General features: G+C 52.8%; 1 protein-coding gene across 7 annotated transcripts in view; it reads right to left on the bottom strand.

Annotated features, from left to right (window-relative positions):
• Positions 1–389: 389 nt before the first annotated feature.
• Positions 390–19,775, bottom strand: part of CD6 (CD6 molecule) — a 49,449-nt gene continuing 30,063 nt past the window's right edge. Inside the window, exons 2-13 of one of the 7 annotated variants that reach the window (XM_055277774.2) lie at positions 14,484–14,552; positions 13,216–13,566; positions 12,280–12,591; positions 11,262–11,564; positions 10,006–10,071; positions 7,278–7,418; positions 6,831–6,926; positions 4,902–5,024; positions 3,206–3,277; positions 2,743–2,997; positions 2,363–2,464; positions 390–1,512 (exon numbers count right to left, since the gene is read on the bottom strand). In XM_055277774.2, coding sequence (XP_055133749.2) covers positions 1,448–1,512; positions 2,363–2,464; positions 2,743–2,997; positions 3,206–3,277; positions 4,902–5,024; positions 6,831–6,926; positions 7,278–7,418; positions 10,006–10,071; positions 11,262–11,564; positions 12,280–12,591; positions 13,216–13,566; positions 14,484–14,552 — 1,955 coding nt within the window. In that variant the 3' untranslated portion in view covers positions 390–1,447. Of the gene's footprint in view, positions 1,513–2,362; positions 2,468–2,742; positions 2,998–3,205; positions 3,278–4,901; positions 5,025–6,830; positions 6,927–7,277; positions 7,419–10,005; positions 10,072–11,261; positions 11,565–12,279; positions 12,592–13,215; positions 13,567–14,483; positions 14,553–19,775 lie in introns of all 7 variants that reach the window. The other 6 variants (XM_055277689.2, XM_055277940.2, XM_055277862.2 and 3 more) reach the window with 6 other exon arrangements.

Below are 19,775 nucleotides of genomic sequence, written 5' to 3'. Positions count from 1 at the left end.
TGCTGGGGCTGGGGGTTAATGTCTCCTCAACCAATGACAGGCAGAGAGGGTGGGTCAATATCCCAGCTCCCTGCCCCCTTGGTGGGACAATTCCGAGGTGTGTCTCCCAGAGGTCCCCAGCACCATTGAGCCCTGGCTGCCCATAATAGTAACCTGTTCACGAACATTGTCTTCCTTCCTTCCCCCTCTTTCTTCCTCATTTTCTTACTGCTGCTCCCTGGGATTACTTCTCAAATAAAGGATTTGAGCTCAACTCTTTGTCTCATTTGTATCCAACATATGCCACACACACACACACACACACATGCACATACATGCCACACACACGTGCACACATACATGCAGCCTGGGTTCTGTGAGGTTTAAGAAATTGTCATTCCACACCCTGGTTTCATTCAGCAATTCAGTTTAATCTCAGGATACTCAGAGCAGGACAACAAAGCCTGGTCTGAGCCTGTGGGCCTCTCTCTGGGGGCTGCATGGAGACGTTTGCAGCCCTGGGTACAACACTGCATATTCACGCATCCCTCCCAGGAGCATCCTCATCAATTCAAGGAGACACATGGGGACTCGGGGCCTAGTGCAGCTTCTGAGCCCCTTCCTGGAAAACATCTCTATGCTCCTGCCCCCATGGAGACTGGGCCCCTATCTCTGGGGTCTATGGTGGCGCTGGGCTGGGGCCCTCTTTGTAAACCATAGGAAGCTCAGAATAAACACCCATTGTCCAGGGACAGTCACTGCAGAACTGGTCTGTGCCCCTGGCGGACTTGGAGTGTCTCTGGGACAGGACTGGCCTTGGGCCCCAGCTCCTTGGTTGGGGGTACACAGTCAACCTGTCATTGTCAGCTAGTTGTGCCCAGGAAGGCTATATTCCCTGCCCAAGTGCAGTTACTGCCCGGAGCAAAGCCTGGGACAGCTGGTGTGCTACACCATCCCCCCAGCGCCCACCTATCAGTGACAACAGCCCAGCAGCCCCTAGCACGTGGGCCCTCCTGCAGCAGCACTGGCATGGGGGCCCAGTTCTGCCCCTCCCAGGACCTCTGGGCCCTGAAGTGTCAGAAACTCAGGGAATCAAAGCGCCAGACACTTGAGGTTTGGAAGGGACCTCCAGAGTCATCCAGTCCAGCTCCCCAACTCCCCTCCACCAGCTGCCGAGAGGTAGCCCAGACTCTGCTTGTTCATCCCCGAGACAGAGGCCTCACACCTCTTGGAGGCAGCATCCTCCCTGGGGCTGCTATCTGGGGCTGGGGGAGGGCTGCGGCAGCAGGTTTGGCTTGATGGATGGAGACTGAGGGGTACAAAGTGTAATGTTTCCTCCCATCTCTCCAAGGGAGGCCTCTCAGCTCCATGGGGAGGTGAGCTGGGAGGCTGGGGAAGGGGAAAGGGAGTAGGTAGAGCAGGAGGCCAGAGGGTCAGAGCCACCCCAGGAGCCTCGGCTGGCCCCGGCCTAGGCTGCGCCGATGTCATCGTAGTCATCGTTGTCGGTGGAGTCAGGCTGAGGGCTGGGGGACCCTGTGGGCAGAGAGGCCCAGATTAGTGGGAGACCCAGTCATTGCCCCTGCTGCCCCACGGGACGGAGCTGAGTGGGTCTGGCTCCACATCACTATCCCCGTGGGATGCTGCATGAAGCCATCTGATCATCTTGCTTCCGGCCATGTCCCTGGCTAGAACATCAGCACTGAGGGAAGAGCCTCGTCTGTCTGGTTCAGGGCTATGGTCTCCACAATGGCACACTGCATGACATGGTGGACGACTGAATGCTGGGAGCCCCTCTGCTACCACAGTCTCCCCCAGCTGCTTCTGCTTGAACGCCTCCACTCACAGGGAGCTCACTTCTTATCAAAGCAACCTGTTTGACTATTTCTCCATCCCGTCCACACCATTTTCCCCACCTCTTCATATTCTTGTTGTGCTTGTGTTTGTTTTCTTGTAGAAAGAGGGTCTCGCTCTGACCCTGCAGGGGCACGATCCACAGTGATACGATCATAGCTCACCGCAGCCTGGATCTCCTGGGCTCACACGATCCTCCCACCTCAGCCCCCTGAGGAGCTGGGACTATAGGCACGGGCTACTACGCTTGGCTAATATTTAGTTTTTAGTTTTGTAGAGACTGGGTCTTGCTATGTTCCCGGGGCTAGTCTTGAATTCCTAGCCTCAAGCAATCCTCCTGCCTTGTGCTGGGATTACAGGCTTGAGCTACCATGCCTGGCCTTGCTTTGTTTTTTAAAGTTACTTTCCCTCTGTTCTTTTACCCTTCCTTTCTCCTTTTCCCCTTGAGCTAATGCATCCAATAGTTCCCCACTCATTTACTCCCCAGTCCCTCTCTGTCCCCCTCCCAAATCCCTTCCCCAGATATTGGCACCTGGACAGCCAAACTGCTCCTCCGAAGGGGGCTGGGGTGGTGGCTGGAAGTTCTGGTACCACTCCCCGGATGAGGTGCTGGAGCTGTCATCAGCCGAGGGCCCTGCTGGAAACCCCCAGAACCAGTCACCCTCTGCCAGCACATAACCACTTCTCAAGTTGCCAGAGCTGGGGGGCCCATGTGACTCACGAGAGCCAAGTCCCTAGCTTGACAAATGACCAAGTGAAGGCCCAGAGATGGGAGATGTGTCCAAGGGCACACAGTGAATGGCTGCGAAACTGGGTAGAATCCTGACCTCAGCCGGGCTCAGGGCTCCCAGCTTTATGACCCCTCCAGCCAGGCTGGCTATGGGATGGGGGTTCGGGGGAGGCACAGCTTACCTGAAAAGGCTGGCTGGGTGCCGGCCAGCTCCAAGTTTGGGGGCTGCTCCAGGAAGGAACTCCTCTCTGAAGGAAACACCTGGGGGTTCCATGGAGGCGGCTTGCTTTTGGGACTATTGCAGTAATCCTCCCCCGAAGAGGTGCTTGACTCACTGTTGCTCCTTGGGTGACACTGAGGGCCCAGGGATGGTGGGTCTGTAATGCAGTGTCCAGGGTTGGCAGCTGGGATGTGGGAGGCATGCAACTCTTCAAGTCCTAAGGCAGGAAAGGGAGAATGGTGACGAAAGAAGCAGTGCAGCAAGAGGGCTTTAAGTCAGACTTCAGAAAGCACTTACTGCCTATAGGATTTGTGAAAGTCTGGAAAGACTCACTGAGGGAGGTTCCTGCTGGAAGATCTCAAGGTGAGCTGAGCTACTCTCTGGAGGTGGGACTGCCATTCACACCCCTCCCCAGCCTGACTCACCTTCCTCCAAGGGTGGCATCTGGAACCTGCTCTGCTGGACCTCCTCATCTGTGACCCGATGCCGCTGGGAATCTGCAAGCAGAGGTGGCGGTAGGGAGGGGTGAAGGCTCAACCTCATTATTTAGGAGCCTGGAGAAGGGGCTGGATTTACTGGGGCCTGGGGAGGCTGAATAGGGTGGGAGGACAACTCCAGAGGCAGAGAGGGCTTAGCATTTCCCATCAAATTCCAGGTTCATATCCCATTCCAGCAGACCCTTCACCTCAATCTAGCCTGGGGCCAGAAACTCTAGTGTCCTGCAACCCCCCAGCCCCCAGCCCTAGCTGTCCCTCCTGCTACTTAGAGAGGTATCAAGAGTCTGGGTTCTGTCCTTGTGACCTGGCAGCTCTAGGCTGGAGACGGACAGATGTTTGCTCCTTCAAGAAGCCTTCCTGGAGTGAAACCCAGATGGTCTGGAATCACTACATCACAGGCTCTGTGGCACCTTCACGTTTCAGAATCAGATTTATAGAGTCTTGAGGATATGAGTGTCTGGGATCTTGGAGTCAGCTCTTTTGAACCTGGTACCACTGACTTTTAATTTCAATGTTATAGCACTGTGGACTCTTAGTCTTGCATCTTATATGCCTGGGCTCAGAATCTCAGGTTCGACAGACACTTCATCCCTGTGGCTCCCAAACACTGGTCCACAGGCCAGAAGGATAGAATCATCTGTGTCCCACCCCCAGAAGCCCTGGGTTAGCAGGTGGGGCAGGGACGGCTGTCTGTTCCCCAATATCCATTCTGGCTTTTATCTGGACACAGCTGCCCAGGACAGAGCCTTCGTTTCCCTGCCTCTCTTGTAGCTAGTGGGTTTTCGTTCTGGCTGCTGGGTTGTGAGCGGGAATCTGTGGCCATCTCCAGCATCCCATCGTTCCCTTGCCCTTGCCTGGAATGTGGACATGGAGGTGAGCCATTCTGGGCCATGTAGATGAAGGCAACATCTTAGGGACTGCAAAGCAGCGAGAAAGAAAGGGCCTGGGCCCCTGCCAACCTCTCAGGACACTGTCATTTGGAGCTTTCTGTCACACACGGCCAAACTCCCATCCTGACTGATAACATTAGGTGTGGGGAGGGGCTCAGGAATTTTTGACAAGCTCACAAGTGATTCCACAATAGGGTGTGGGACACTCTGGTCTATTCCAACCTCCCAGCATTGCCCGGGACCTGCCTTCACCGTTATCTTTCCTCTTCCTATCCCCAGAAGGCAAAGAAAAGAGCTGGCTATGAGGCACAAGCTGGCATGAGCGTGGAGGTGAGGAAGTGGGTGGAGCTAATGGGGTCAGACAGGGCAGGATGGGACACGGAGGGATATGGCATGCAAGAACCCCTGCCAACTGTGTCTCTCGTCCACACTCCCCCAGCTCTCACACAGAGAGCCATATTTAGATGAATGTCAAAGGCCTGGTCTTAAGACCTTACATGGCCAGAGACAAACATGGGAGAGACAGAGGTCAGAGTGGAGATGTCCTGAGACATCGAGATGACCCCAGGGTCACAAAGCACTGTGCAAACGTCAATGTAGGACCATTTACAGTCAATCCAGTGGGTAACCAGGGGGGTTCTGTCCATGTCATGCAGGGGTTACTAGGCAGTCCCCTCGGGGCCCCCTCCCTGATTCAGGCAGGTGGGCCCTCGGGAGCCCGGCCAGGCACTCACTGTAGAAGGTGGTCAGGGCCACAGGAGGCTGGGCGCTGAAGTCATAGTGCTCATAGTCCGAGTCCGAGCCAGAGTCTGAGTCCTCAGGGGGCGGGGCCTGGACCTGGATGGGCAGCATGAGAACTGGGGAGAGAACAGAGTCGAGGGCATGGCAAAGTGGTGGGCGGAAAGGCGTAGGGAGAGATGGTAGACAGTATGAATGGCAGAGGTGAGAGGCAGAGTGGCAAGGGAGCACCAAGTAGTTCTTTTTTTTTTCTTTCTTTCTTTTCTAGGAAAGGGTCTCACTCTGTTGTCCAGGCTGGAGTACAGTGATGCCATCACAGCTCACTGCAGCACCTCCTGGGCTCAGGTGATCCTCCCACCTCAGCCTGCCGAGTAGCTGGGACCACAGGCATGCATCATCACACCCAGCTACTTTTTGAATTTTTTGTAGAGACAGGTTTTCACCATGTTGCCCAGGCTGGTCTCAAACTCCTGGGCTCAAGCAGTCCATCCCCCTCGGCCTCCCAAAGTGCCGGGACTACAGGCATCCACCAGTGTGCCCGGCCTGGGTAGCCCATCTTGTACAAGCCACCCAGTCTGAAGTTTCTAGACTAGTTCATTTCCAATATGGAGAACTAAACATTTATTTAGCAAACGCTTAACACAGTACTTACTATATGTGAGGCACTATTCTAACACTTACAAGTATTACCTCATTTAACCCTCATGATAACTCTGTGAAGTGGTACATTATTATCCCCATTTTGCCTTGGAGGGAACTGAGGCACAGACAGTTCTTACCTGGCCCAGAGCTGGCAGTCTGGCTCTAAACCTCTAGACTGTGCTGTTCAGTGAGCAACTGCCCTGTGCTAAGCCTTGTGCTAGATGCTGTATTCACATTCTCTTCTCATATATATGGACTCTCTGTGCAAAGGATATTTATAATATTTGGCTGAGTTTTGTATTGGTTTTTATGTCATTGAACTCTTTCCGATAAAGGTGATTGAAAATATTCATAATGCAAGGTGATTAAGCTCAAATTCCTCTGCAAGAGGTATAAATCCATATATCATAAAGGATGAATGACTGACCCTGTTTTTTTTTTTTTTGAGACGGAGTCTTGCTCTGTTGCCCAGGCTGGAGTGCAGTGGCGTGATCTCGGCTCACTGCAACCTCCGCCTCCCAGGTTCAAGGGATTCGCCTGCTCAGCTTCCCAAGTAGCTGGGATTACAGGTGCACGCCACCACACCCTGCTAATTTTTGCATTTTTAGTAGAGATGCGGTTTCACCAGGTTGGCCAGGCTGGTCTCCAACTCCTGACCTCAAGTGATCTGCCCACATCAGGCTCCCAAAGTGCTGGGATTACAGGCGTGAGCCACTGTGCCCAGCCCCAATTTTTTTTTTTTGTTTAGAAAATATGAGCTATGAAATAAAACCACATTCTAGGAGAATCTTGATGGGGCTTCACAAGGCCAATTGGGCCAGTTGGGCAATTGGGTTTCACAAGGCCAATGATGGGGCTTTACAAGGCCAACTGGGCCAACTGGGCCAATTGGGCAATTGGGCAATTGGGCAATTGGGCCTTCACAAGGCCAATTGGGCAGGACATTGATAGGGATGATGATATCACAAGCCTACTAGTCAACTAGCAGAGCAAAGCAGAACAGAGCTTTCCTCTGAGAACCAAGATCTAAAACGTGCTTAGCCTGTATTTGTCCAGAACTCAAAACTCTAGAGTCCTAGCATGACTGAACTGGAAGGTCATCTGCCCTTCAATGTCCAGGGACGACTTGAGCCTGCTCAAGGTCCCAGGGCCGTGAGTGGGCTGGCCCAGATCTTATCTCCAGCTGTGTGTACGTCTCGGACCTAAGTGGTGCTGACCTTCCAGAAAACGCACCCTTCTTGTCCTCCCCAGCCCTCCCACACCCAGGATGGGGGACATCCTACCTTCTTTGGGGATGGTGATGGGGACCGGTTGATAGCTATTGCTCCCTGCTGGGATGGTGGTAGGTAGGTGCTGGTGGTTCACCATTACGGGGAGGGCTGAGGGAGGGGAGGCAGAAATTCTACAAGTCATTTTTTTGCCCTCTCCCAGTCTACCTGGTTCCATTTTGTTCTCATTGACACACCACTCTCCTCATTCCCCCAGCACTTGCAGGCACACGCGTGCATGCACACACACACACACACGCGTGCTCACACACATGCACAGTCTGGTCCTCCCCGCTGGTGGGTCCACAACTGCTGGGCATGCTGGGAAAATCCTTTCCACCATGGGGATCTCCCCAGGGCCAGGGCCGGGTGGCCATTGCTAGACCACGCCACTGCTGCTGGGGTTCTGCCAAGGTTCACATCCCCCTGGGATGGCCGTGGCTCCCAGAACCTTGCACTTACCATATTTTCCTTTAATTCTCAAGAGGATGAAGGCTATGAAGATGAGGGAGCCAAGGAGGAGAACTCCCAGAACGATGGAGGGGATGAGGAGCATTAGCTCCCGAGATTCCTTGTTCTCTATTTTCACTGTCACAGAAGATTCTGGAAACAAGAATTCCAATTCAGGAAGAAAGAGGAATGGGCACTCACCCTTCTCCTTGCCTTTCCATTCTCTGTAAAGCTGACCTGCTTCCCTTTTTATGTTATCTTCCTCCTTGCTTCATTTTTCCAATTTTCCCATTGCTTTTAAGTGTGTGCTGTATATTAGGCGCTCAATAAATGCATCTTGAATGCATGAGCAACTGATTAAATGAATTACTGCCTGAAATAGAACTCTGGCCACCATGCTGCAGAGATCTATCTGTCTGCTAGCTCTTCAGTATTTAGTCTTTGTTCAATAGACAACTATTGAGTACCCGCTGTGTGCCTGGCCCTAGACCCTGGGGCTACACATATGACAACAGTATCGCAGGCCTTGAGGGGCTTTGTCTAGCGGAGAGATCAATAAGTAACCCAATCCAGTATGATGAGGCACCTGCTGTGATGGAGGTTTGAACAGCGACACTGGGGGCATGAGGCCCTACAAAACGCACTTCATTCTCTGTGAGGGAAGACCAACACTGACTTCCCAGAGACAGTGACTCTGAGCCACCTCTGGGAGTGAACAAACCATCAGGAGAGCTGTGCCTGAGTCCCCCCTCCTTCCCACCAGACATCCCCTCCATGAGGACGGGAGTTGGGTCTGGGATTCAGGGTCTCCCACCTCTGCAGCCCCATGCTGGGGTGACTTCTTGCCTTCCCCCTCCCTCAGCCTCCACTCTGCTTAAAAGAATGCAAAACACAAGAATGGATACAGGGATCAGTGAGGAGTGTTCCTGGAGTGAGCAGACCACAGGGCTAGATGACTAGTAGTGACAGCAACGGGGAGGGAGATGAGATCATCCAGACCTCTTTGCTGGGGGCAGTGTCTGCTTCCCCCGGGAGAGAACCCTCTCCCTGTCTTCATTTTCTCCTCTCCCCTCTCTGTCTGCAAATGGGGAAGTTTGGGCCAGGATGGGAGCTGGATCTGGCAGCAGGAAGCCGATGTGAGAGTGAGGCTGGGTGTTGCGGCCATGGGGAGACCCGTGAATGTGGGTCCAGAGGGCCGTGGCTGAGGGAGGGGCCGATGGACCAAGGGCCGGTGTGTGGTCCCTGGATCTCTCTTTGTGCTTCACTCTTTGCCGTTCCAGGATGGCGTGGATCCCCACTCCAACCTCAGGAAGAGAAAGCGTGTGCAGGTTGCCTGCAGGGCCTGGCAGGAGCTTGCCCGGCAGCCTGTGCAGTTGTGCATTTCATTTCCTCTCTGTGCTGTCATCTATGGCTAGGGCCTCTGTGCCCTCTCCCCAAACCCCTGTTCACTGCTTCTGGGTGTCTGAGAGAAGATGACAGAGAGCTAGGAGGCAGAGCAAGGGAATCTGGGCCAGCCCTTGTGGGTATCCCAGGACTGCAAAGGGGCTCAATGCCTGAACTAAATACTCATAGCAACAGCAGACTTTCGGACAGTTCTGTCTTTGAGGCTCTGTTCTAAGTACTTTACAAAAATTAATTCACTGGAGCCTCACAGCAATGCTAGGAGAAAGGTACTATATGCTTATCACCTCCATTTTATAATTGAGGCGTCTGAGGCTCAGAGAGGTTAAGAGTTGCCCAACAGGGCACAGCTAGCAAGAGGCACAGCTGGGAGTTGAGTCCTGGGAATCTGCTCTGATGCCAGCCAAGCCACACACAGCTGGTGGGTAGACCAAGAATGGATCTGGAATTCAGAGCCTTGGTTGTCAGTTCTGGCCAGCAATCACTAGCTGTGACTTTAGCCTCGGAGCCTCAGCTCCTTTCTTGATGTAAGGGTTATAATAAGACCTCTCCCATTTGGCTACCGACAGGATTAAAGGGTTGGGAAATAATGGCTATAAAGCACTAGGCCCAGTGTCTGGCCTGTTATGAACACAGGGCTGTGTGCCAGCATTCCCGCTACCCAGCTGGGCCAAGATCACCTTCCCCCTGCCGCCCTGACCCTGACCCTGACACCTGCTTGAGGTGGTATCAGCTCTCTCCAGCTCTTTCCTTCTTTTTTTTTTTTTTTTTTGAGACGAAGTCTCGCTCTGTCGCCCAGGCTGGAGTGCAGTGGCACAATCTCGGCTCACTGCAAGCTCCGCCTCCCGGGTTCACGCCACTCTCCTGCCTCAGCCTCTCCGAGTAGCTGGGACTACAGGCGCCCGCCACCGCGCCCGGCTAATTTTTTGTATTTTTTAGTAGAGACGGGGTTTCACCGTGGTCTCGATCTCCTGACCTGGTGATCTGCCCGCCTCGGCCTCCCAATGTGCTGAGATTACAAGCGTGAGCCACCGCACCCGGCCTCCAGCTCTTTCCTTCTGCCCTCCAGGAGCTCACAGGAAAGTGGGGGAATGGACTTCTGTCCAGGAAGTATCAGGACTCAGTGATCTATGGGCTGACTTCGCAAGGCGGGGATGTAGAAAGAGCAGAAAGTGCTGCCCAGAGAGCCCCAGGGAGGCAAGTCCATTGGTTGGAGGTGGAGGATGAGGACCAAACCATCTTCCACCCCAACACAGGTGTGCACAGGAACACACACACACACACACACACACAGATGTCCAAGCTTCTGAGAAACCGCGTAGTATCCAGCAACACTTACCGATAGTGACTGTCTGAACACTTGCAGGGACTTCGGGAGTGGACAGATTGTGCAAACTCCAGGAAGCTGTCAGAAAGCACCGCCCAGTCACTCAATGCATGTTACTGAGCACCTACTGTGTGCCAGGCCTTGGGTTAGAAACTGAACGGGACAGACAAGTGACCCAGAACTAGGGTTGTGCTCCCATCAGGGGCACGTGGCTAAGGAAACTTACCTCCCTCCCCTCCCCCACCCCACAGTAAGGACGAACTCATGGGTTAAATGCTGGGAAGGCTCTTTGGTTAGAATAAAGGGCTAATAGAATTATCCCTTCTTTCTGTGTAAGCTGCTACAGACCACAAATCCCTTTTCCATTCAGTTTCAGTTTGTTCTTAATCAGCCTAGGGAGATGAAGAGCTGACATTGTCTTCATTATCATAATGGGCATTCCCATTGGGCAGGTATGCTCACGAAGAAATGAGCTTAAAAGTCCCTCAGCAGATACTGTCAGGTTTCCCAGCTATCCTGCGAAGTGCCTAGTATCAGCATCCACACATGGAGGTTAAGGGACTGTCGGAAGCCTCCTTGCTCGTAAATGGCAGAGCTGGAATTTGTAACCAGGCATCTGAACGCTGTAAGAAGGCAAATATCATGTTTCTTCAGATCTAACACTCACATTTTTTCAAACTTTAACATGTCTGAAATTGGGATCATGGCCTCAGTCATTACGTTTGGTGGTTTATTTTGGCAGTGTTTGTTCTTCTTTATGGTACATAAAATAATAATGGTGTGACTTATAAACAATGCCATCTTAGATTTGGTGAGATGTAGTAGAACCCAACTCATACAGTGGGTATGAGGCTTAGCTGAAAGAAGAGCTACTTAGTGCTCAACAATGCCTAGCATATGATCAGGGTTCCAGAAGCTGTCGCCGATATTATTACTAGGGGCTGCTAATATTATTTTTACTATCATCACCAGGCCTGGGATGGCAAATTGGTTTCAACTCTTGAGTCCATCCCAGTCAAGAGGAACCATTGCTTAGCATATAATGTCTTCATATATGATTCATCATTCTGGGGCTGAGTGGAGCATCTGAAAATACCTCGATGAATTAGCACGGTCTGCCTGGGCACCGTAAGGACAACGGTCCTTCTTATGCCATATGTGCCATTGCCGATCTGGTGCCTATTGTGGTCCTTGGACTGTAAGTTTTTAGGACATGGATTCAGGTAGAATTCTGGCTCAAATCTGGGGGGTGGAGTAGGATGGGGTACCTGAGCAGAGGACCCTGGCTGCCAGCGACTGGCTGCAGAGGTTGGAGTTGTTGAACCGCCAGGAGCAGTTGGAGAGGGTGGGCTCCTCCCCGTTGCATGAGTAGTACATCCTGCCGGACAAGGAGTGGGGCAGCCCCTTGGGCCTCTCCACCGCGGTTCCACAGCCCAAGGACTGGCAGAGCACCTTGGCCTCCGATGAGTACCACTCACTGTCACATACTGTGTTCCAGACCCCTCGGAAGTGTACCTCCACCTGCCCCTCGCAGCGGTCAGCGCCCCCTGTCAGGCGCCAGGACTGGTGCTCTGCAGGGAAGGGGCAGGGGACAGAGTTGGGTCAGAATCCTTTGGGCAGAAATTCCCACCAGCCCAGACCCACCAGTGCAGGCACCAATGCAGCCATTTGGTCTCCAGATCTTGTGTCTTTTCCCTCCTGTGTCTGTCACCTGCCCCATCTGCTCTGGCCAACCCTGCTGTGATAAGTGTGGTCTGTGGAGCAGCAGCATCGGCATTGCCTGGGATCTTGTTAGAAACGCAGACTCTGGAGCTCTGCCTCAGACCTACTGAATCAGAATCTACATTTTAACATCCCCACCTCCCCCATCTCCTGCATATCAAAGAGAGGCACTGGCTGGTCCAGAACCTTCTGGCCTCACCTGGACAGACCAACAGCCTCCTCAGAGGCCTCCCTGCCTTCAGTCTCCCCTTGCTGCTTGAATGTAGGTGACCAACTCCCACTCGGGAAGAGTCTCACTTTTAATGTCACCTCTTCCAGGAGGTGGTCAGCCTTAGCCTACAGCTCCGCATTGCCTGCTGCCTCTAGACTCCACCTGACTGCCTTTCTTGGGGGCATTTACCACTTTCTCTCCTGAATTGTGTTTGTCTCAGTCTCATCTCCCCTCCTGAACTGCGACCTCTCAAGGGCAGGGACCACCTCTCCACACTAACTCCAGGCTTGGCGCCCAGTAGGCCTATGGTGAGTGTTGGTGGTGACCGGGCTTCAGCGACTCCGCCCACTGACCTGAGCACACCACGCCCGCGTCCTCTTTGTGGCCGCAGTAGTGCTGTCCTGGCAGCCCCGGGCAGTCCCACAGGTAAGCTTCGGCCCCGGAGCAGTTCACCTGGTCCCGGTGGATAGGACCGCGGCCGGGCGTGAAGTGCAAGCCGGGCAGGGCCTGGACTGCCCAGCCGCAGCCCAGTTGCCTGCACACCACGTGGGCGTCCTCCAGGTCCCAAGTGTCATCGCACACCGATCCCCACTCGCCATGCTCCAGCATCTCCACGCGGCCGGCGCAGGCGCCGCCACCGTCCACCAGGCGCAGCGCGCGGTTCTCTAGGGGTGGGAGGGGGTTGTGGACGCTGGGGCATCCGGCCAGGAAGGGAGGGTTGGGGTGATGGTTGGACTGGCCAGAGAGTTGTGAGCTTGTTGTGGACCCAGTGAGAGGGCTGTAGCCGGGTAGACAAGACTGGGAATCCTCCCAGGACTGCAGATGGGTTAGGTAGAGCCGCAGGCTGGTGGGAGGGACCAGAGACCTGGTGGGCGGGGCCTGGAGGGCAGGTTTGGGAGCCTGGGAGCCACAGCGCTAAGGGACCCTGTGAACCTGGGCATGTTTATGTATATGGAGAAAAGGGAGGAGAGACCCAGGGCGGGCGGGGACGGGGAAGCGGCGGGCCCAGTAAGTGGGGTTAGAGACCGGGTTAGCTTTGGGAACCCAGGGGTGGGACTAGGGACCAAGTGTAGGGGTGGAGTCTGGAGGCCAGATCCGAGGAAACGCTCAGATCTGGAAATGACTCGAGGTCGTCCTCCGGTGTGGGAACCCGGTGCGTTTGCACTGGTAGGCGGTGGGGGTGGAGGTCTGGAGGGCGAGGCTTGGGTCCGGGGGCTGGAGCCAGGGGCAGTGGCTGAAGGCCTGAGGAGTGGGGCAGGTGGGGGCCCGTGTAGGGGGTGCGCTCGTACCTGCACAGGTGACACGGGCCCGCCTCCCGTCGCTGCGGCACGCGTGCTCCACCACCTCGCAGAGCCGCCACTCGGCGCCGCTGCACAGGAGGGCGGGCGCCCGGGCCAGAGTGGCATTAGCAGCTGCGCTGGTGTTCCCGGCTGCCGGCGGGGGCGGCAGCTCGGGGGTCGGCGGGGCGAGCTGGGAGGCGGCCTCCGCCCCGCCGCAGCCCAGTGCTCGGCACACGGCCTCTGCGGCGCGGCTGTCCCAGAGCGCCCCGCACGCGGGCTCCCAGGACGCCTCGAGCCGGACCTCCACCGTCCCGCTACAGCTGCTGCTCCCGTTCGTCAGGCGGACCGGAAGCCGCTCCCCTGGAAGTGTCAGACCAGAGAGCTGAGACCGGTGGGGCCTGGGCCGGGGGTTGCCCAGGCTCTGCCACTGACTCTGTGCGTGACCTTTGACAACGCCCTGCCTGGCTCTGGGTCTCAGCTTTCCAATCTGCAAAATGGAGCCGGGCTGGCTCATCCCTGAGCCCACCTTGAGGCCTGACCCTGTGGTTCTCCTTAGAGTCAGCCGAAGGTGGGGCTCGGGAGTGACTCTAGAGGTTAAGATGGGTGACAGACAACCAGGGGTCCAGCCCCCCAGAAACCCTCCTCACTTGCTCCTGTCTCCAGGGGCACCTGTTTGTGAAAGAAAGGCAGAATTGTTGAGTTCAGGGGCCCTGGTCCAGTGGGCGCATGCTTCCCCTGAAGGCCCCTCTGCTCCTCTGAGGGTACTGTCCTAGAGGCTGTCACAGTGACTAGGGAACCTTGGAGGATTGCGAAGGGTCTGGCCATGGGGTTGATGTGGGCTCCTTCAGCTGATGGTGGTCCTCACTTCCCCAGAACCCCTTCTTTGGGAACCACCTGCCCCTTTTAGCCCAGGATTGTACCCCCAGTGCTAGCATGCAGCTTTGCATACAGTTGGTCCTTAATAAATGTCTGTTGAGTAAATCAAGGACCCTGCCTCCCCCACCAAGAACTCTAGCCTGTTCTTAACAAATCCTCTTAAAATGCTCCAGGCATACCTGCCCACCTGTATGTGACTTATCAGTGTCCTCTCAAAAACGGTAGTTCTACGATCTCAAAGTGAATTGATAGTGGAACTTCAGGTGATGGGTCAGGAAGAAGTGTTGTCTGAAGTCAGGGAGCCTCCCTGGTATCCTAAATGTCCATTTCCCTTCTTTATTACCCTGGGGGACCACCTACAGAACGCTGATCATGGACTCCCAGAGGGAATGTTTGCTCACCTGGCTCCCAGAGCTCACTCACTGCACTGCTGGTGTTGAGCTGGTCAGATGGGGCTGGAGACGGATGACCTGAAATGAACCAGCAGCAGCATGGTGGGTGAGTGAGCTCAGGCCTAGAGGCCACAGAAGCACCCTGATGAGCAGGGGGCACTTCCTGGAGCCTGTGGTGGCTACATGAGGCCTTTGGAAAAGACATGGTCCTCAACTTTGGGTGCATTTGCATTTGCCTGCCTTCAAGGTAGGGAAAGTTCTCAAACATTGGCATTTCAGGATCCTCTGCTTTACCTATTCATTGCACACACATCTTCAGAAATTGGAGTAGAACAGGGAGGAAAGGCAGTGGGCATTGGGGCCAGACACACAAAGTGGCTTCGTGACCATGAATGGGTGACTTCATCTTTCTGTGCCAGTCCCAATTTTTCAGCAACGATTCTTAGGAAAATATCGTGAGACTGAAATGAGACAGACTATGAAATACTTGACATATAGAAAAAGCTCGAAAATGGGAGTGACTTAGAAAAAGAAAATTTTGTTTGTAGAATTTGTTTGAGAATTTCATATCAGACTTTAGAATAATTGGCACATCCTGGACTGGGAACCACTGGATTGCAAAGTGCTTTCAGACACTAAGAAACTAGCATTCACTAAGGTCAGGTATTTGCATATTTGCATATATTATTCCATTTACTTTCTTTCCTTCTTTCTTTCTTTTTTGAGACAGAATTTTGCTCTTGTTGCCCAGACTGGAGTGCAATGGCTTGATCTCGGCTCACCGCAACCTCCGCCTCCCAGATTCAAGCAATTCTCCTGTCTCAGCCTCCTGAGTAGCTGGGATTACAGGCATGCGCCACCACGCCTGGCTAATTTTGTATTTTTAGTAGAGACAGGGTTTCTCCATGTTGGTCAGGCTGGTCTCAAACTCCCAACCTCAGGTGATGTGCCTGCCTCAGCCTCCCAAAGTGCTGGGATTACAGGCGTGAGCCACTGCATCCGGCCTATTCCATTTACTTTCAACAACACAATGAGGCAGGTGTTAGCATTCTTATTTTACAGATTAGGAAAAGGAGGCTCCAAAAGCAAAAATCAGTTGTCCCTGCCAGATAAGGTCCATTTATTCCACCAGAGCTACTATCCATTCTGCCCTGGGAGGCTGACCTGTTTGGATTAACCCCTGTCTTCCTGGGCCTTATGGCTTCTGTCAGATTCAGCCAATGGGGAGCCTTAGCAGAGATAGGCAGAAGTGAGGAGAGCGAAGATGTGACGCTTATTCCTCTGGCCCCTCCCTGTGAGGTCCCTCGGGTAGGCTGTGTCCCTCATGTGAAGGACATTGCTTATTCAAGGTGACCTCTCCTTGACTGTCTCCTACTCGGACGCACTGACCACTCCCTGGTTGTGTCTCCTTTGGCCAGAAGTTGCTCTTAGATTCTACTTACTGCATTACCCTTTGTAAATAGTTCTTCTGTAAATGAGTCCCCTTTAAATTCCTATTCTAGGTTTCCTCATGGGACCCCGACTGATGCGTGGCCTGAGGCCACCCAGTGAGCAAGCTGCAGAGCCTGGATTTAAACTGTCTCCAAGGACTTGCCTCCCCTCTGGGCTGGGATGTTTGCGCTTGCAAAGCACAAAGGGAGGCTCTGGGGCAGGGACTGCTGTGGTTGCCTATGAACTCCTCTGCATTTCCTGGTTTCTCTTGCACTTAGGTTGGGCTGGTTGAAACCTAGGCAGAAGACGTCTGCCCACTTTTGAGCCAAAGCAGGGAAGAGGCAGTGAGCCTTTTCCAATTATGTCTTCCCTGTTGAGGGATATTAGAGGCCCTGGGTTGCGGAGGAACTGCAAGAGGGAAGGGGATGTTGACCCAGATTGGATTTTGTGTAAGGAGTAAGCCCTTGTCATGTTAAACCATGAAGATTTGGGGGTGTCCTTGTTGCTACAGCCTTGCCTAGCCTGGCCTGACTGATACAGTGGCTGAAGACTCGGACATGACCGCTACACATTCCTGGAGCTTCACCTGAGCAGATTCCATGGACCCACCCCCTGAGCCTGAGCTTGTGCGTGTGCACGTGCACACCCTGGCAGACAGCCCTCTCCAGGAAACCGTGTGGGCCTCTCCATCATCAGGCAGAAAGTCATCAGCCCTCTAATTGCTGTCCTCGCTAACTCCCTGGCTGTCTGCCCAGCCTGAGCCCCTGGAGGGGAAATGACTCCAAATTCAGAGCACAAACTCTGTGGCTGATGTATTAGAATGTTCAGCGCAAGAATTCAGATGCCCACAAGTTAGGATTTCAGAATCCCGGTTCCCACAGCAACGGTCCCAGTGCTCCAGCGTAGTTTTCAATGTTACTACATGGGTTGGGGGAGGTGGGATTGAATGATGGCTGCAGTGTGTATGACTGTGAGCTGTGTGCATGTGAGTGTGTGTGAGGGACTGTGTGCATATGTGATTATGACCGTGTGTGAATGTGATGTGTGTGGGGCGGGGGGGCTTTAGCTCTGCTCTGTATCATCTCTCTCTCTGGGTCTGGAAAACCACTTTCTAATGCATAAAGACAAAAATGTGTTCTCCTAGATCAGAAAACCCTAGAGGGCAGGGCCCACGGCTGGGTCAGCCCTGTGTCCCTCACAGTGTCCAAGGCAGTGTTTGTTGATTGACTGAATGAATGAGTGAGCAGCAGCTGCCAGCTCCAAGGCAGCTGGTTGAAAGCAGATAACCTCGAGGGCTTTATTTTTGTGTCAAGCATCCTCCCACCCCCTATCCCAAGAAGGGAACTTGGCTTCTCTGTTCTCTGACTTCTGTGCTACAGGAACAAAAGCAGAAATTACCTGGAACCGTCTTTCCATCCAGGCCTCATTTCACAGAGGGCCGAATGCAAGATCAGCATTTCTCAGACATCATTATCACCTTTTTTGTTTTGAGATAGAGTCTCGCTCTGTCGCCCAGGCTGGAGTGCAGTGGCACCATCTCGGCTCACTGCAACCTTCACCTCCTGGGTTCAAGTGATTCTCGTGCCTCAGTCTCCCGAGTAGCTGGGACTACAGGCGCTCGCCACAATGCTGGCTAATTTTTGTATATTTTTTGTAGAGACGGGGTTTTCCCATGTTTCCCAGGCTGGTCTCGAATTCCTGAGCTCAAGCGATCTGCCCATCTCAGACTCCCAAATTGCTGGGTTTACAGGTGTGAGCCACTGCGCCCCGGCCCATTGCTACCAGTTTTGCCTGGCCCTGTGCCTCACACTTTTCTTTAAATTGGTTCACTTTTTTGCTGCAATAAATTTATTTGAAAAGGAGCCTGCTATGGTTTGAATGTGTTCCAAAGTTCATGTGTTGGAAACTTAATCCCCCAATGACCTGTGTTGAGAAGTTGGATGTTTAAGAATTGATTTGGGCTGGGCATGGTGGCTCACGCCTGTAAGCCCAGCACTTTGGGAGGCCACGGTGGGCGGATTACCTGAGGTCAGGAGTTCGAGACACGGCCAACATGGTGAAACCCTGTCTTTACTACAAATACAAAAATTAGTCGAGTGTGGTGGCACACACCTGTAATTCCAGCTACTCAGGAGGCTGATGCAGGAGAATTGCTTGAGCCTGGAGGCAGAGGTTGCAGTGAGCTGAGATTGCGCCACTGCCCTCCAGACTGGCCAACAGAGCAACACTGTGTCTCAAAAAAAAAAAAAGAAAAGAAAAAAAAAGAAAAGAGTTGATTAGGTCATGAGGATTCTGCCTTCATGAACGGATTAAATGCTGTTATCATAGGGGTGTGTTGGTTATTGCAGAAGTGGTTTTGTTGTAAAAGTGAGAGTTCAGCTGTCCCTCGCTCTGTCTCTCGTGCACTCTCTGGCCATGTGACGCCTTCCATTGTGTTATGACGCAGAGAGAAGGCCCTCATCAGATGTGGCCCCTAGATCTTGGACTTCCCAGCCTGCAGAACTATGAGAAATAAATTTCTTTTTATTTTAAATTACTCACTTTGTGGTACTTTGTTACAGCACCACAAAACAGAGTAAGAGCAAAGCTTTACCCTTTCCTGTGAATTTGCTTTTTTTTACATCATTAAAGACACCTGAACATAAAAATGTTCACTGCAGATTTTTTTTTCTTTTTTTTTTTTTTTTGAGACAGTGTCTCACTCTGTCACCCAGGCTGGAGTACAGTGGCGTGATCTTGGCTCACTGCAACCTCCACCTCCTGGGTTCAAGCAATTCTCCTGTCTCAGCCTCCCAAATTGCTGGGATTACAGGCGCCCACCACCACACCCTGCTAATTTTTTTGTATTTTTGGTAGAGATGGAGTTTCTCCATGTTGGCCAGGTTGGGTCTTGAACACCTGACCTCAAGTGATCTGCCTGCCTCGGCCTCCCAAACTGCTGGGAGTACAGGCATGAGCCACCGCACCCAGTCCACTGCAGATTTTTGAATGGCAAAAAGTTAGAAACAGAGTGAATGCCCATTCACAGGGGAAACGGCTGAATCAATTATGGTCCATTTACAGGGTGGCATCTTATGCAGCCTTTATAAAGAATGAAATAGACCCAGATGGGTTGGCAGGATTTCCAAGCTGTGTTGAGTAGGAAAAGCAAGATGCAGAGAATAAAATGTAATATGATACAATTTTTGTGAAACAAGGCCAAAAAAACCCCTCTGTGAACTGGTATGATTACAGGAACATGAAGATAAGTGTGGGAGAACACACAGCAGATGATCAAAATGGAAAAATGAAAAGAGTGGGCTTCAGGGGAAGGGGCCAAGCAGGGCCAGCTCCACGGGCTGGTGGACTGTGCACAGGGCCCCGTGCTTAGAAGGAACCGGCCCTTGCTTGAATCCTCTGCTGTTGCCATCTTGAAATTCCTCATAATTTGTTGAACCAAAGACCCTGCATCTCCATTTTGCACCAGGCCCTGCAAATTATGCAGCTGGTCGTGGGACACAGTCACAGCCATGGAAGATAGGGGGAGGAAAAGCAAGCAATGAAGGTAAAAGGCCGTACTTTAAAAATCATGTATGATATGATTCTATGTATGTAAAATTAGGTATGTATATTGATATGAAAAAAATTAGAAGCTATTAAAACCTAAAAGGACGATGTATATGACTTGCCTAAAATAGAAGGTAATTGTAAAAACAAGCATACTAAAAATAAAGCCAAGTTAGAGATGTTAAAAGACACATCATTGGCCAGGCACGGTGGCTCACGCCTGTAATCGCAGCACTTTGGGAGGCCGAGGTGGATGGATCACAAGGTCCGGAGTTCGAGACCAACCTGGCCAATAAGGTGAAACCCTGTCTCTACTAAAAATAC

The sequence above is a fragment of the Symphalangus syndactylus genome, chromosome 1 (assembly GCF_028878055.3).
Source record: "Symphalangus syndactylus isolate Jambi chromosome 1, NHGRI_mSymSyn1-v2.1_pri, whole genome shotgun sequence".
Taxonomy (NCBI): domain Eukaryota; kingdom Metazoa; phylum Chordata; class Mammalia; order Primates; family Hylobatidae; genus Symphalangus; species Symphalangus syndactylus.
The sequence above is the reverse complement of the archived record's forward strand: the minus strand, read 5'-3'. Positions and strand labels throughout refer to the sequence as shown.